The sequence below is a fragment of the Vanacampus margaritifer genome, chromosome 7 (assembly GCF_051991255.1).
Source record: "Vanacampus margaritifer isolate UIUO_Vmar chromosome 7, RoL_Vmar_1.0, whole genome shotgun sequence".
Lineage (NCBI taxonomy): Eukaryota > Metazoa > Chordata > Actinopteri > Syngnathiformes > Syngnathidae > Vanacampus > Vanacampus margaritifer.
In genome coordinates, this window is record NC_135438.1 from 7,203,712 (window position 1) to 7,222,254 (window position 18,543).

The 18,543-nt window shown below is 39.9% G+C and overlaps 1 protein-coding gene across 1 annotated transcript in view; it reads right to left on the reverse strand.

Annotated features, from left to right (window-relative positions):
* LOC144054774 (uncharacterized) overlaps positions 1 to 18,543 on the reverse strand; it is an 82,556-nt gene that overhangs the window by 39,338 nt on the left and 24,675 nt on the right. The window contains exons 11-13 of the mRNA XM_077570052.1: positions 7,686 to 7,800; positions 4,106 to 4,281; positions 3,540 to 3,661 (exon numbers count right to left, since the gene is read on the reverse strand). Of these exons, the coding sequence (XP_077426178.1) occupies positions 3,540 to 3,661; positions 4,106 to 4,281; positions 7,686 to 7,793 (406 nt within the window). The 5' untranslated portion in view covers positions 7,794 to 7,800. The remainder of the gene's footprint in view (positions 1 to 3,539; positions 3,662 to 4,105; positions 4,282 to 7,685; positions 7,801 to 18,543) is intronic.

An 18,543-nucleotide genomic window follows, 5' to 3' on the forward strand; every position in this document is an offset into this window, starting at 1 on the left:
TGGGGTCCAGGCTAACACTGTCAGCAAGAAGGATGTGATAAAGTGAAGTGATGAGTGTGGGAAACCATGCGATGAGCGGGTCACAGGAAACAAGATATCATACCTGACCCTCTTTAATCCGCACCGTGAAATGATCCACACACACACATACGCTCACATACAAAACACACACACTCACACATACAAGACATAAGTATGTGAGCGTGCTACACAAATACTGTTCTTTCCGTTTTCATTTGTATGTTTTGAAACAAACATGCTCCCAGTGTGTGGGTGTTCCCAGCGGCGGTGAGGCCCATTAGCGACCATGGATCAGCGGCAAAGGTCCACACTCGCATGAGGGATGCGGAGGAGGTCAAAAAGAAGAAGGAAAAAAAAAAAACAAGGGGGAAGAGAATGAGCAGACAAGATGGCAGCAGAGGAGGATATTATTTCACGTGGCTATTGTGTATAATGAAGAGACGACGGAGGCGTCGTAACACATGATAGATCAGATGCAAATGTATTCAAATGCACACACGCCCCAACTGCTTGCAAGTCATTTGTAAAAAGAGAAAGTGTCCAAAGAATGCCTTACCGCTAAGGAATTATGGCTCAGAAAGTAGGCGATGGTGGGTATGGCTGTATTTAATAAGGAATTGATGGCATCAAATAAAATAATTTCATGTTTTATTCATTTGGATGCTGAACAGAAAAACGGCACATTAGCAGATCTGATTTATTTGGGATGTTCGAAAGCAATTACGGGTTCGTAAGTCTGCGCGTGGTATTAAAAGGAAAACAGATATGGATGCTTGAAAGGGTTCGAAAAGAGAGCGATACAGTAAGGATTGTTAGTTGTAAATGCTCCTGGTGGTAAATGTTCCTCAATTACAAATCGAGATTATATACAAATGGCAGTAGTCATTCAGGAAAATAATCCATCAGTCTAAGTTTGCAGGTTGAATATGAAGAATAAAAAAAAATGATGGCTGCAGATTCCTTGAAAAGGTTTTTTAAACACCCTTTAAAGTCAATAGAAATCTTGCTTTGAAAGTTTGCAGAAGGTCGGTGGAAAATGTGACGATTTGACGTTTTGGCTCAGACATGCTCGAATCAATAGTGTTCTTGCTTGACTCGAAAGTGAAACTTAAAACTCGATAATGCATCAAATATCTGCTCAATTGTGACAGTGGGGGGGAAAAACCCTCAGGTACTTAAAATCTGTTGCTGGTTCAAAAATCAAACATTATATGTAATCAAACCTTTGAGTTAAGAATTGCTTGAAAGGACTTTTTCCATTGATAATCCTCAAAAACTTAAAATGTGTCATTTATAAAAATGAAGTAACCTCAGTAACCTCTGATATGTTTCTTCAAGTCAAAAGTGATTTTGCTTTGACAAATAGAGTGAACCCTGAAAAGCGTGAAGAAGCTACGGAAATGCTGTGAAAAGTAGAAGTCTGACAGGAGACATGTACTAATGTGACTATTTGTTTCAATTACCTCCAACATCTTAGTGCTTGGAAATCAATAACGTTCTTGCTCGGACATAGAAAAATGACTCCTTAAAGCGAGAGAGAAAAAAAAAGAAGAGTGAGAGCACTGATGAGCAACAGCTAGAGGGACATGATGAGTGTTTCAAAGTCAGTGGGGAAAAACATAATATAAAAATGAAGCATGTGGTTATGTAAGTATGTAAGTACTTGATACCCAATCAAAACACTCGTCTCTCTCTGCCGTCATTAGCCGGCTAACAGTGAGGCGTAAGCTAGCTAAGGCCGTGCTAGCAACAAACGAAAAAGGGAGTTTGCAAACATGGAGGCCGTGACCGCAAGACGAACTAGCTTAGACGCTAGCTAGGATGTGGCTAATTATGGAATGCCAAAATTCTAAATAAATAAATGACTAAATAAATACATAAATGACTAAAGGTAAAAATATAAATGGATATAAAAAAATATAACTCAAAAATTAAATACAAATTTATTTATTTAGAATTTTGGTCCTCCATAGCTAGTAGCATGTAGATGGATTTTTTTCAACAAAAACTTTATTGATTGATTGATTGATTGATTTAGCTTTCTAGCCTTTAATTGACAGGACAGAATTAAAATGTAAGGAGGAAAAAACATCCTTTGTTCTGTTGTTAGCCCAGGGTAAAGCACGGGCTCCTGGAGTTTTAAGTTATTTTAAACTTACTTAAAGGGATACTTGACTCATTGAGCCATTTTCAACAGTAAGTATATATTTTGTCTATAATTAATGTGATAACTTCATTATTTTTCATAAACAATTAATACCTTTAAAAACGAATTTTGCTACTTGCTGTCGACTGAAGATGACATCACCTGTGCTCAGTTTGCTGACCAAACCCAGAACACAGGTGAGCCGTGATTGGTCGTTACCTACTTCCTCAGCACAGGTGATGTCATTTTCAGTCGACATCAAATAGAAAACTGTGTTTTTAAAGGTATTAATTAAACATGAAAAATAATGACGTTATCAAACTAATTCTGGACAAAATACTTACTTTTTACATCTGAAAATGGCTCAATGAGTCAAGTAGCCCTTTAAATTGTGACATTGAATCTCATTTCACATTTAACTTACCAATCCCGCCCCTTACTTTTACATGCAGTCAGTAACCCTTTCAAAACCCAAATATTGACAATTTCAGGGTTTTGAAAGGCCATGTAAACATGCGCAAAATCCTGAATAATGCTGCATTCGAGAAAGGTGGGAATTTAGACATATCGAACTTTGAATCTCCCAGTTCTGACCTCAAAGCGTTCGAAGCGAATGTAGACAACAAAGATGGCTGATTGGGATAAACTGTTTGCTGTTTTGGTTAACAAAGTCAGTTGAAATCCTGTTGGGTTACATAAAGTTACTTTTTTTTAAATAACTAAATTAATGAAATAATAAAGAAATAGACAAATGTATTTATAATTGTGTGTATTATGTTTTGCCATTCATGGTCTTTGTCTCTACAAGGTTTTCCGAGTTCAAAGGGGCGTTCCCGTGCATATTTCCAGGTTCATCGAATGCAGCGTTGGCCTAGTACAGAAAGTACTTGTTTACGCGGCGGCCATCTTACATTGCCACTCGCTAAACAAGCCTGACTTGAATACACTGTTTTCTCAGTGGGAATTGTGCTGTTTGTGGAAAAGTAGGCTACACTCCAATACGTTTGAATGGGATGTAAAAAAAAAAAAGTGAATATGGCTTTGTAAAAAGCTCTCTATAAGTGCACTCAATTTACTATTTTGATCAAATTGGATGTTTCATTTAAGGGAGTACGATGTGTTTTTTGGCAAAAGTACATTGAGTAACTAACTATTCAAGTCGATTCAGTCTGAGCTGCACTCTAAAGTAACTTTCAATTCAATCTCTAGGCCGCACTGTATCTCTGTTCAAATCAGAAAATAAAATCTCAAGTCAAGTATAGATAATCTGATCAATCTGTTACAAATGAGTACAGTAACGAAGAATTTCTCATTTGTTTGTTCCCACCTTTGGTGGAAGGTAAACCGCACAGGTCTCATTTCCATAACGAACCTTGTCCTGATATATTCAGGTCACCTGTGCGGCCGCCGTCACCTTGGCGAGCAAGTGGTCCGTGGCGCCCGCGGCGGCTTGTCAGGTGGTAGCGCCGTTGACCTTTTGTGTTGTAGCAGCGGCTGCATGAAGGGAAGTGGCACACAAAGAGCTCTATTAACTGGGAAAGCAGATATAATGGGGAAACAAGATGGGCTTTTAAAGGGAACAGGACGGGCTGTCAGCATGCATAATGTAACAGTCGTGTTAAAACAACACACACACACACACGTGGAGGGATAAAAACCACAGGCCCAAGTTATTAATTCTCTCTGCGAAATATGAAATATTTTCCGTGCGCATTTCTCCAGCAAGGATGGGAATCATTGTTGTGTGTAATTATGAAGACAATGTTCAGAGGGATTATCAAAGAAGTGAGGGGGAGATAAGGAAGCGGCAGATGAAGAGGGTGCGGGCACGAGAAGAAAGGCAGCGAAGGAGGAGGAGCGGGGAGGGCGAAAGAAAGGAAGGCCGACGAAAAGAGAGGGAGAGAGAGAGAGAGAGAGAGAGAGGAGGGGAAAGATTACCTCTCCTCTATTTGCGGAGCTATCGTTCCCCTCTCCCGCCTCCCTGCTTCCGTCTCTGGCTGTATTAGCATGATAAAGACGTGGCGGAATAGGGCAGCCGGCAGGTCTTTGGACACGCAGACAATGCTATCGCCCGAGCAGGCGTCTGGAGCGCGGGGAACAGCCACCGTGGGACCCTGCGAGGCAACGGCGCACAAACACAAGCGCCATCAACCAATGTAGCCGCCGATACAAAGCGCACAAATATGTCAACATGCGCACACAGAGTCGAGCGCATGTGGATTATAGTGCCCAGGAGGATTTGAACATAAAGAGTGAAAGGCACTCGCTATGTTTACATGTGCACTTTGATCAAGATATTATCTGATGTCATATCAGGTGGTTGATATTAGGGATGCACCTCGAGCACTACTAGTGCTTACTTTTCAGCACTTGTTGATACCAAGTAGAGATATTATCTTGCAATTACAATTACAACACATTTTATTGGAATCAAATATTAAAGGAAAGTCAACCCAAAATATACATATATTTTTTACAGTAATATGTTCTATGCAGCCCCACTGGTCTAAATACAGTATTTTGGTTAATTTTGCTTAAGTGGAATACGAGTTAAGCAGCAATCTTCTTTTCACAATATCAGAAGGCAGCCATTTTGCCACTTGCTGTCGCGTGAAAATGACATCACAGTTGCTCAGGTCTCAGGCAACAGCAAATCCCAGCTCAGTTAAAAAAAAAAACCTAGGTCAGCTGTAATTGGTCGTTGCAACTGTGATGTCATCTTCAGTCAACAGCAAGTGGCAAAATGGCCGCCCCCTTAGATGGATTAAAAACGGCTGGATTTTGCTACATAACTCTTATTCCACAAATGTAATATTAATCGGAATGTCATGTTTAAACAAGTGAGGTCACATATAACATATTATTGTCAAGAAATGTTTAAGGTTGACTTCCCCTTAAAGAAAAGAGCATCCATCTTAACAGACAGCATATATACTGTTTATCGACAGAAGTTTCAAAATCTTCCGCCATCCGCAATAAATGCTCCTCGACTTAACGGCAGCAGGTAGAATAAACTTGTGTCGCCACCTGTTGCCGTTCATACAACAGAATAAAACGACTTCCTGCGAGTATATCCACTTTGACTATGTTTACATTCGGTCAATATTCGGGTTAAGATCAAAATTCTGGTTTCAGAAACATTTGGGTTAGCCCGTTTCTAAGCGTAAAAAGGACAGAGTTACTGAAAATGAAACCAATAACAAACTTATTCTTCTATTCCTAAACGTATTAAAGCCCATAGCGAGTCTTCCTCCTCCTCTTCCTCAGCTGAGTATCTGCTCTGGGAACATCATTAAGCTTCTTGTCTGCTAATCAGTGACACACACACACACACACACTAACACACACAGTGCACTCACAAACGGATGGAGCTTCTTCAGAGATCTGGAACATTCTCCGGGTCAGGCTCGGTGCCACGGGCCCTGTGGGACGCCGGGCCACCCCACCGCTTGAGTGTCGGCCCGGGGCACGGCTCCAGACTGCAGGCTCGTGATGAGCGCGCGCACACACACACACACACACACACACACACTTGCGGTCCGTGTGTAAACATACTGTACGCACCATCATGGATGACAGGGAGTGCATGAGCCTGTGACGGCCGTCCAGGCGTAACACATACACACTGTAAAAACACGAGGAACAGCGCAAACACATGAGCGGGAACGGACGCGCACCAGAGAACTCCATCTCACGGTGACAAAAGCCTCATTCACCGTCAATCGTCACGGATAGCAACAATAGGAGCCTGGTTACATTTGACAAATGGTAGAAATAAGTCAAGTGAAAACTTGATGGCTATGTTTACATTATGTTCTCAGCGGTTTCATGCATATAATAACAAAAATATATACATGTGAGGGGCAAGTATTATTTTTGTCCACTTGGGGGCGCCACTCTCGCTCGCGTTCTACAGTACTTTAGTAACTGTTAACGTTGGAGTAAAAAAATTAGAATGTACTTTTGGTTGTCCGTTCACTAGCTAAACCGCTGGCCCAGTGGTGTCCAAACTACGGCCCGGGGTCTATTTGTGGCCCACGGTGCCATTGTTAGCGGCTCTTAGCATATGCTAAAATTCACACTTGACACAGCCCATGTCATTGGCCTTCAATGTATTTGTACTGCATACAGTACATACTACACGGGGTGGTAAGCAGCAAAAAAGAAATTCCTTCTCATCACTTCCTTGTTTTCCGCCAATAACATATCGCTAAAAATAGTTTAAAAAAAATCATAGTGTCCTGACGAAAATGATAATTCAATTATAGAAATGAATAGCTCGAACCGCGATTGTTTGTGCCACTTTCTGCTCTACGTCAAGGTCAGCTTATTCTATTGAAGCTTTTTGGCAAGTCACAGTTCACAGATACAAAAATGAAACATACTGGAAAACATTGAGGCGTCCCAGGCTTGTTCTGTTCTGTTTTGTAGCATCCGACACAAAGTTTCTTAAATCTGGGCAGAGGAATGAAGTCTCAATACTTAATATAAGCCTAATTGGTGTGTGTCATTTTCAATTAAACATCGACTTAAGCAAATATTTTAAGGCATGCTAATTTAGGCCTTAATTTAAAAAACAAAAAATCCAATTCAGAAATATTTAAAGATCCATGGAGATCTTGTTTAAATGACAGTTCCGCATGTTAAAATGTTAAATGCTGAAAATTACTTGATAAGTTAATAAAGGATGATGATTGCATTTTGACCCAGTCTAATTACATAGTTCAATTTCTATTTTTGCCTATGGGAACAAATTAAAAACAAGAACAAATCACAGGTCAAAAATGTTTTACTCACTGTAAAGATGAAGACTATTAATGCTACAGTATTTGTCACATATTGCTCCATTAAAACAAGGCAGCTCATCTAACCGATAAAAATTATAATAACGTAAAAAGCAACCTTTTTAAGTTTGCATTTGACAAAAAAAAACATGCTCATATGTTGGCTGGGTTAATAAATGTGACACTAATGAATATGGATGAATCAAACATGTTAAAAACAGTGTTTAATTAATCGCTAAGGATGCTAATCATCACAAAAAAAAGAAATTATACAAGATAATGAGTCATAATTGATCTAAAAGCTGTTAGCTGCTAATTAAAAAGATGCCCTAAATGTACGATAAAGCTGTTCAGCATTATGCTACTAATGTTTAACCTTTCTGCTGTTTGCCACCATTCAATCAAACTTATCAGGCTAACTAAGGGTGATGCTAATTAGCGCCTATGTGTAGGCCAAGTATGAAAACTCTATGAACAAGTGGTTCTTACCAATAAACCAATAATAATAAATTTTAAGTAACACCAAACAAGAAGAGTCCATTTTTAAAACACAACAGCATTACTGCCAGCTAGCGAAAGCTAAATAGCAAGATAAACCTGAATCAACAACTAGCTTGCCAAATACTGAAAGTATTAGCACGTTCTGGTAATTTGTTTGTCTCTTCCAGGTGTGTAAAAACCTTTAAAAGACATATTTCATTGAGTACACACACGCACATACACACAAACTGTACCTGTCCATCAGCCGCAGATAAACACGTCTTTCCTGGAGGGCGTTGATGATGATGGACAGGCAGTGGATGGCGTCGACCTCCTGCGCCGTCTCCATTTAATGATGTCATTGTGTGCCTGATGGGGAGGAAGATACGCAGCCATCAAAAGGGGAACGACATGCGAGGCGGCGAAATGAAGATCACGGCGAACACTAAGCGTGTGTCAAAATTATGAGAGATATTCCATGTAAAAAACAATGTGTCAGATTTATTACTTTTGTTGTCCGTTAGTAGCTCTAGCATGATAAACAGCTAGCTAAGCTCGAGTCCCGACATAGCAAAAACATGTCCGTGTTGTGAAGTGGGCACGTTCATGTGTTCCCCCGTTAGCTGTGCCACCCGTTGGGACGATTAAAAAATATAATACAATGGTTCAGAGGGTTTGATGTCCACAGTTGATATATTAATGAATGAAATATGTCTGACGTCCACCATGCATGTCCACGTATCGTATTTTCCCGACCATAAGGCGCACGTCAAAGTCTTACATTTTCACAAAAACCGATGCCGCGCCTAATATTAATGAATGTTGTGTGCGACTTCAGTAAGACTGACATTGCGTGGGAGCATTTCCGCCGACACGTTGCTTATATACAGGAAATGTAAACCTGGTTGAGGACTACTGATTGTTAAATACTTCAAGTGCAACCGAACTCACCGTTTCCATTGTTAAATACTTCAATAAAGTACAACCGAGTTTTGCTCTGCTGCCTTTTTAAAAACATGCATGCTAGCGTATGCATTAGCGTGAAAGCATGTTTTAAGCTAGCATAAGTTTTACCATGCCTGCGCCCAATAATACGGTGTGCCTTATGTATGTGTTAAATACAGAAATAGCTCAATTTAATTTAATTAATTAGGTTAGCCTAGCTGTGCCAATTTTTAGACGTGGTCTGAACAGGCGTAATCTTAGACGCGGTGAAGCAGCCTGTGGCTCACTGCCAAGGTCCAGGCTACTGATACGTTCAGTCAATCTGTGTATATGTGTGTGTTTTTTTTTTTGTATGTGTGTATGAAAAAGGTATTAAAGTGTGATAATTGAAGATTTCTACCGCATCTGTCACAGAACATTCATCACACACATTAAAGATTATCCCTCCCTGATAGGTTGCCGCTTTAACACAACAAGCTTTTCAAGTGCGTCAGATACACAAACATGCAAGTGAGAGCTGAGTCGAGAGCAGACATTACAGCTGTCATTATCACATGTAAGGGGCTTTACATTCACACACACACACACATACACACACACACACACACACACACACACACACACACACACACACACACACCGGATAAGTACGTTTGTGATGAAGGCTTTTTCCCGGTGAGACGTGAGGAACGTCGAGGCTGTTGCAACAAATAAAAGTCGCACATCTCGAAGCTTACCGCCGGCGTCACACGCAGCGCTCCTGCCAATCTGAGGCACATCCTTAATCCATCTTTTATCCTTCCATGCATCTTCTGCTTCCCTGTCAATCCTCCTCTCAGGGTCTCCTTCAACCCCCCCCCCCAAAACCGCCATCCATCCATTTTGTCAATCCCCTCGTAACATTCAGGTTTTTGTCGACGGGTCTTTTTGGAGATGACATTGTTGTGTCAGTGTGCAGCGTTGCGTTGAGATGAGACCACATGGTTTCATCTCCACAAAATCCTGAAGAAGGAAGAACGTCAACGAAATGGACTAGTTTCCTTTGGGGGGGGGGGGGGGGGGGGTGAAAGAGCATTGACCATTGTTTTGCTTTTTTGTGGCCGCCAGAGAGGGAGAAAATTGTGGCTAATTTTGTTGCAAGTCTTTGGGTCTTGTCAGACATCTTTGTCCGTGTGTAAAAAGTTAACAGAAACATCTGTTGTTTAGTGTCCCGCTGGGCACAAAGTGACTTGTAAAGTTACTAACCTGGGGGGGGGGGGGTTAGTGAGTCACTGTCAAGTCACTTATCTTGGTGTCTCTTTTTAAATATACAGTACAGTCATCCCTTCACTACTTTGCTGTACAGTTATTGCGGCTTCACTCTATCGCGGTTTTACATTCGTGAGCAAAACCTCATCTACGGTACTGCAGTTTTACTTTGCTATTTGGCCTGTCTTCTTGCTATTTTTCTACCTTCTAAGTCTAAAAATGTCTATTTTCATCGTGGGTACGTTCGGGAATAGGCTGCTTCTCTCAGCCTGTTTGGAGACTCAGAGTGTTGTTCAAATGTGCCGTTGGGTTATTCAGGGTGCCCGAGAAAATGGAGCCTAGTGCGTCACAAAGTCCAAGGAAAGTAAACAGTTGAAGAACGAGCTGCTGATTATAGGCTGTGTTCAGAAATGAAGGTGAGCGGAGTGCGTGTTGCCTCCCGCAGCAAACGAGGACGACAAAATTGTCCGCTTAACTACAATAGCATTTCGTTTTAGTTTTAAAGTGGCTTACTTCAATTAGAAGCCAGTGTCGCATTGTTTGTTCATTTTCTTCTTCCTTTTCTTGTTCCTATTCTTCTTCTTGTTCCACTTCTTCTTCTTCCTCGTCTTCTTCTACTTCTTGTTCCTCTTGTTTTAGTTCTTGTTCCTCTTCTTCCTCTTCCTCCTCTTCTTCTTCTTCTTCTTCCTCCTCTTCTTCCTTTTGTTTCTTTTCTATGTGTTGTTCTTGTTCCTCTTCTTGTTCCTCTTGTTTTTGTTCTTATTTGTTCTCTTGTTACTCTTCACCTTCTAACTCTTCTTTTTGTTCTTGTTCATCATCTTCTTGTTCCTCTTCTTCTTCTTGTTCCTCTTCTTCTTCTTGTTCCACTTCTTCTTCCTCTTGTTCCTTTTCTTCCGTTTCTTCCTCCTCTTCATCTTTTTGTTGTTCCTCTTTTTCTTCCTCCTCTTCTTCTTCTTGTTTCTCTTCTATGTGTTGTTCTTGTTCCTCTTCTTTTTGTTCTTATTCGTTCTCTTGTTACTCTTCACCTTCTATCTCTTCTTTTTGTTCTTGTTGCTCTTGTTCATCATCTTCTTGTTCCTCTTCTTCTTCTTCTTCCACTTCTTCCTCCTCTTCATCTTTTTGTTGTTGTTCCTCTTCTTCTTCCTCTACATCATCTTATTTCTCTTCTTCCTTTCTATTCATCTCCTAATTCTTATTCTTGTTCTTCTGTCTTCCTCATTTTCTTTGTCCTTTTCTTGGTCATTGTCTTCGTCGTCATGCCGTCTTCTCCTTTGCCGTCATCTTCATCTTCTCAATGGGAGACCAAGACGAACATCTGCCAGAAGTACCAGGTTTTACAGCGCCGGTACAGTATTTGTATTCTTCATTTTGCATTTTAAAAGTTACGTTTATTACCTTTAACAAGTGTTAACTTTCATAGTGACTTTACGTCCCTAACCTTCATCTCAACTTGCCTTCACTATCGGAGGTGAAAGTTGACCAGGACTTTCGAAAAGCATCGTTTGCTGCGATGCTCCGAGAACAACGTTACGCTCACCGGCGGGACGACACATGTTCACCGCACAAACGCACACCGACGTAACGTGAGCTTTGTTGGCTCGCTTGAGCAAAGGGGAACTAATTGTTTCTAGACGAGGCGACCTGAGAGGCACCGGAAGGGAGGACGGGAGCAAATGAGCGAGGGAGACGGGGAGGAAAGCAAGGGGCTATAAATTAAGGAGGTGCCGGATATTCGCTTTCCACATGGCTCTTCGCTTCACAGCCAACCACGGACACTTTATCTCTGATGAGACCACACACACACACACACACACACACACCGCTGTCCGTACGAAATGATACCACCTTGACAAGGCTCTCTGCAAAACAAACCACTCAATAACCAGCAGCTAATGGAGGCTGCAGGTCACGCTTGAACATGAATGGCCGCGTACGCACGCACACACTCGCGCCATTGTCTGGCCACAACTTATTAGCGCCCGTGCTAACAGAGTTTATCCATAAGTGACCTTAATTAAGTGGCTAGCGCCATTAGCCGCGCGGCTAAGAGGCTAAGAGCCGCCCATCTGCATGTGAATGTGTGTGTTTTTATGCTAATGGCTTCTCGGAGGTGTGCGGCGGAATAATAAACGAGGAGCTACACGCCAAGCCGCGCAGGCGAGACAGTTTAGATAAGTTACTCATGAGGGACAAAGACAAAAACAGAGCGCAGGGCTGGAGGGCTACTTCAAATGCAACCGGGGTCAGCCATTTACATGCACAAATGCACTGCTGCACTCTCACACACACACACAATACGCTGCGTTAGAGGGGACATGACTTTTTGTCATTAGCTGTGAAAACAAGGATGTGATCTCATCACATTTGGAGATATCAAATAATTATGTTGTTAACATAATATGCCCAGCAAAACAAATCCTTTCCAACAAAAGAATTTTCCCCCTAAGACCACAAATTAGAAATTTTATCAACAGGTCACCAGTCAACCTTGGACTTGAAATGTTCTCGCTACACACACACACACACACACACACACATCCTCAATTATCTAGAGTTAGATAGGGGTGCTGTGATTAAACTCACATTTAGAAAGTTTAACCGACGGCACAAGTCACCTAATTAGCCTGTTTGACATGATTTTTATTTTATTTTATTTTTTTACTACATCAGCCTAGCTTCTTCCAAATAATTCTTTGGACGATAAGATTTTACTTGACTGGAGCAACGTTTTTTAAAAAAAAAAGAAGCTCCAAATGTATCATGATTAACACCAGTATGTATTCACTCTACAAAATTATTTGGTTAACTCTTTGACTGCCAAAAACGTTATATAACGTTTAGTAAAATCCTATGGAGGAGTGCCAAAGACGTTAAAAGACGTTTTTTTTTAAAACAGAGGTGAAACTAACCATTTTCTATTGTTGATTACTGAAAAACGGAATAAGGTAGAAAAAAACTTTTTTTTCTGATGAAAGATGAGAGTCCAATCTTTCATTTGGTAGTATGTGTGTTTCCATAGTCCAAACACATAATTTTCTGTGGACCTTGAAAGATCAGTCAAAAATGCTTAAATCGGCTGGCACCCACGGCATCCCTTTTCTGAAAACGTCTGGCAGTCAAAGAGATAGTAGCATTAGAAAAGATCGGGCGATAACTATGAAAACCTGTCATGTAAATTTAGCTTCAGGATCTGTTTATACAGCCCCCCCCTTTTGACAGATTTTTAAAAAGTGTGGTTTTAATGGGAACGTCTCAGTAGGTGTGTCATTATTAACCGATGCAACAATAATCATGTATGCTTAATGACTTGGCTTCACCTGTCCAGAAGGTCCCTGTGTTTTTGTTGTCGCTGTAGCTAATGGATTCTCGCCATAGTGCCTCGTAAAAGCTGCTAAACTGGGGTCGCCGGTTCAAAGGTCGCCGCTCTCCCTTTGATGTGACCCGGACATCCTGGGAGGAAGAGGAAGCCGAGGAAGAGGATCCTTCATGGATTAGTTGTAAAACACACACGCGGGCTCGCTGAGAGTCAACGTGTCTATATAATCGATCACAGACATTTCTCACAATAAGCTACACTCGCTCGATTACTTTTTTTTGGGGTACAAATAATCACCAAAGTTGACATCATATGAATGACATTGAACGTTGAATTAAACAACTGCACGGTGCTGAAGCAGTGAATCTTTCATCACCCTCAGGGAATAGGTCAAATGCGGAGAACAAATTTCGCCCCCACTTAGTTGGGTGTGACAATCAGTGGTACTTTAACTTAACTTTAACTAGAGGGAGCCCTACCATACTGTGAAAATCACTAAACTAGTTCATTAGAACCATCATAAACAGAGGACCCCGTGAATTTATAAAAAAGATGTGTGTGACATGACTAATGCAGCATTCAACTTTTGCTGAAAACATTGCCTGCGGGGTTAATGTCGGTTTTACGATGGATGCTGAGCTCCGCTGTATGGTCAGGGAGAAGTTTCAAAGTACGCAATGTGTTTTTTTCATCTTCTGGCTCCTCTAAACAAACTCTGCTGCTTCAACAACATCTCTCACGTGACCCTTAACCTTCCCTTGCGAGTAAATCCCCCCCCCCCCCACACACACACACACCCACACCCACACACACACACATTTAAATTCATTAGTGAGGAAAGACCAAGACTTGCCGAATGATTGGGGACTTGCATTAAAGTTTTGACCATCACAATCACACACAACTGCAGAAAATTTATACTAGAGTTTTCCGACTCAATTTAAGCGCTGACGTTTTTGCTCTCAAGTCAAAGCACTAAAAAAAAAAAAAATAAAAAGACAATTTTGAAAAAGTCAAACATTAGGTCACTTGTAAGTCGAGGTACCACTGTATATTGAAATAACGATCAGTGTGTCTCTATTTTCTTACTCGGTATGAAATCTGGGCCTGTTTAGTTGAACACAAGGCCAAGTACATGCATCAGAAAATGGCGATATAGGCTTTTACATTCTATGTTTTATTATTCTGTTGTATAATGGCAACAGGTGGATACCTAGGTTACAGTAATTGAACATTTTGCTAACAGTTAGCTTACTAACTTCTTTTATTTTTTCTTCTACAACCTTACTACTCATGCTACTAGTAGCTAGCTCAATCACAAAGTAGTTAGCAGACAAGCTAACAGCCTAGCTTCTTCTATTTCTACTACTACAACACGACTCATACAACTAATAGCTAGCTCAATCACAATGTAGTTAGCAGACAAGCTAACAATTAGCCTAGCTTCTTCTATTTCTTCTATTACAACACGACTCATACAACTAATAGCTAGCACAATCACAATGTAGTTAGCAGACAAGCTAACAATTAGCCTAGCTTCTTCTATTTCTTCTACTTCCTACTACTACTATTAGATCTGTGTTGATGATCGAGTATACCATGCAGGGTTTTTCCTGGCTCAAATTGAGGCAGAGGTGATATCATCCTGAGTATGATTGGTGACTACCGATACCAGGTATTGGTATCGTACCAATACCAGTCTTATTTTAAGGTATCGGTACTCTCGACGATACAGAGGGCGGCCGTTTTACGATCAGGGACAAGAAATTAGAAATTATATGAATATAAAGTTGCCATTAACTTCATGCAATTTTAAGGGAAAAAAAGTATATTGGGATATATAGGTCCTTTTTTTTTTCATTTATGGGTGGAGAATTTTATTTACTAGTTGTGTCGGTATTTGGTATCAGTAGCGGAGGCAACTCAAACCTTCAGGGAAAAAAGTGGTATCGAACATCCCTAATCCTGACCATGCGCCATGATGTGCATGTACTGTATTCTTTAAATTCAACTGACTCACCTTTCATTTTTTACATGCAACATATAATAATTCAATGTTTCAATAATAAGAATAATGGTTCCAATAAGAATATGACTATTATCATGTTAAAGCATTCATTCATTATCAGTTATTCAGGCTGGAGGTGGTCGCCTCTGAATTTTGTACACAGGAAAAACCCTGAGAGCAGTAAGAACACACAAGGCGAATTTTTCATCCTAGCAGTTAAGAATGTTCAAATATTACTTCCAACATTTCCTGTGTAGTTATGGGTTTTATGATGGCAACAGCTTGACCCTGTAACCGGTTATTTCTATTTCCAATATTTCCTATGGGGAAAAAACAAACAAAAGTTTGGCCAGTTCCGGAAGGGATAGTGTTCTCGGAGGTTCCTCTGTCGTAGCAACAGTTTAGAGGAAGCAATAACAGAAGAAGACACGCAAGTGAGTGATGGAGAGTTTGAGGGGGTGCGGGCAGGTGTGGGGGTCATTTGTAGGACAGAAACCTGAAGACTTTCTCAGCTGTCGTCTTCGCTTTTAGGGCGACAGCCTACGCCTCTGTCCTCCCTCGTCTTCACCTTCTACAATAACATCATGTCCAGTTTTCATCCTCCTCCTCATGAACATTATCTTTTTGTCTCCTACGCCGCCCCCACCCCAAGCTACCCTATCCTGCTCCTCCTCCTCCTCCTCTTCGCCTCTGTCTTTCACTCCTTCATTTGTTCTCTACTCTTTGGTCCGCTCTCCACACGCTGAGCCAAATAGATTTTCAATTACGTGCTGAGTGCCTGGAAGCTTCTATATTTCCCAACCTGACCCCAGTACAGCTCACACACGCGCGCACACACACACACACTCTTGCGCCTCCACTTACAGCCTAATGGAGTGGTAGCGAGGGCAGTGAATGTCTTCAGTCTTCACCCAATATAAGGTGGTTAGCAATTTTTTTTTTTAGGCCACCTGTCATTTAAAAAAATAAAAAAATAAGAGAGCACGATGGAGGGCTTTAATGCGGACGTGAGAAATTCACATTTTGACAGTCAACTTCTCAGAGGTCAGAAATTAATCACGCATTCATCTGAAAAAGCAATGCAAGTAGATAATTATATTTGTCATTTTAAAAAATAATAACAATGTACCTTTTTTCAATTGTATTTTGTAAAACAGTACATAAGAAAAGTTGTGGTGACCAATATGGATTTTTTTGTATGAGTATTTTGTATGAATTTGAAACAATTTTAAATGTTTATTATATTTTGTATGATTGTACAACTTTTACGAGTATTTTTGTACGATTTTTTGTTTAATTTTGTATTTGTTTTTATTTTTTTTAGATTTTGCATGAGTGTATGATTTTTTTTTTACGAGTATTTTTGTACGATTTTTTGTTTAATTTTGTATTTGTTTTTATTTTTTTAGATTTTGCATGAGTGTATGATTTTTTTTTTTACGAGTATTTTTGTACGATTTTTCTTCAAATTTAATAAATTGACTTTCTAACCAAAATGTGATTGAATTCTAAACTGTGACAGGTACTATTTAAGTGAGTCAACAAAACTGGTTGTATTCAGCTTTCCAAAACAGCATTTTGTATTATTTTGGTTGTCAATTGAGATATTAAAATTGTAGTGATGATTCAAAAATTTTATAAATAAATATGCATAAACATCAGCTATCAAAAAGGGTGTAAAGACTTTTCCATGGCACTAAAAGTGTTTGACTGCTGTTTTCAAAAACAAATTGACTTAAACTGACTTCAAATGAGCTACCAATTAAGAGTTATCTGTTAAAACAGAAAAGCAGACTTTCATTCAAATGCATCCAGCTGCACAATAAGGCGACATCTGGCCACCTCTTTAATCAACTCCACGCTTTCACGCTGCATGATGACTATTTGCATTTATGTTCATGAAGCCCTTCAACGCGGCCTCTCGCCGCCCGCCTGCCGGCGCGTGCTTGTCCCTTTTAAGCAGAGCGAGGGGTCAGAGTTCAACGGCCTAAAGCCTTATCGCGAATGCACCGCCGGCAACCTTATTACTGAGAGCTTAGAGAGCAAACAGCACCGCAAATACGTTTATCGTCTGCATGCACGGCCGGGCCTCCCCGCGTTCTGCTCGGCTGCCGTAGGTGAGACAACGGCCTCGGGGCATGTCGGGTGCACATACACACACAGTTGTCAGCAGAAAGGGAGAAGGCCTGAGTGCTGTTAAGAGCCTATTAAAACAGCTTGTTCCACCACAAGAAGTCGTGACCTCTTCCGACGCAAGCCAGCAAAAACAAAAAGTTTCCCCTGCTGTTGGCCTGTCTGAGCAACTGTGTGCATAATTGTCTTCGTATGGGCTAAATAGAATTAAGACAACAATTCCAAGTAGGATGGCACTCCACAGGGAGCATGGCCGAGCAACCCTAATTTGTATGGATTTGAGTGTATGAAAGTGATCTTTTACAAGGCATTTATTGCAGTAAATAATACAAGATAGAAGACCCTCCCAAAAAGATACTTTTCCAAATTGTCAAGCCATCCCAGATTTGTTTTGTCATCATTGTAAAAGTACTTGGGTAAAAAAATAACCCAATTTGGGTCAAAAATGGACAGAACCACTATTTGGATCAATTTGACCCAACTTGCTGTTTTGTTGTTGTTGTTGTTGTTTTTTTTAATACATATAAAACAATCCATTTTTTTTATTTTTTGGGTACAAAATGATCAAATTTTGGGGTTGTTTTAAGGAAAACAAAATGTTGGTTCAAATTGACCCAATTAGTGGATCGGTCCAGGGTGGCCGGTATGCTGGAGCCTCAAATTGGGTAATTTTTCACCCAACTGTTCTTAGTGAAATTTAGAAATGAAGGAATAATGTCAACAGAAAATTGGACAAACATTTTGCAAACATTATACTGTATCTGGCAAAAAGGCCGAGATCTACACACCTATACAGATTTGTACCAAAATATCACAGACTTTTACTAATTCTTCACGTTATTCATTTAAAAAAAAAAACTGAGGTTTGTTTTATCCACGATGGGAAACTTTTATATTTTAGTCTAAACAAGCAAAAAAATAAAAAATTCTAAATGAATAGCATATTCAATGCGCAATGAAGAATATGTAACTGCAGAAAACAAAATTATTATATTTGGATGAAACAGAAAAAAATGCTACAGTTGGATCATTGTTTCAGTTCAATGAAGATTTTGAGGTTCACCAAAATATAATCACAGCGAAATTTTCTTTCATTGTCATTTTTTGTCATACGGAAGTTTTCAATGTTTATTTGTAATGTATTACTCAACTCAACAAATATCAGTTTCCAGTGAAAATCCAAATTTTGTGATTTTTAAATTTTTGCATACCATTTTGCGGGATGAACATTGTCCAATAAAAATCAGGTATTTTCACATCCGTATTGTAATATATTTTTTAATATATCTATATACGAAAATATCAAAATATATACTTGTAGATAAACATGGCATCTGGTCCAGATTTTTCTAATTTACAAAAATAAAAGTTTTTCTTCGAGTTTTTGCTAAAATTAAAAGAATGTTAGATTTTTATAAACATTGTCTCTTTTCAATAAAAAAATCACCTCCAAGTTTTGTCT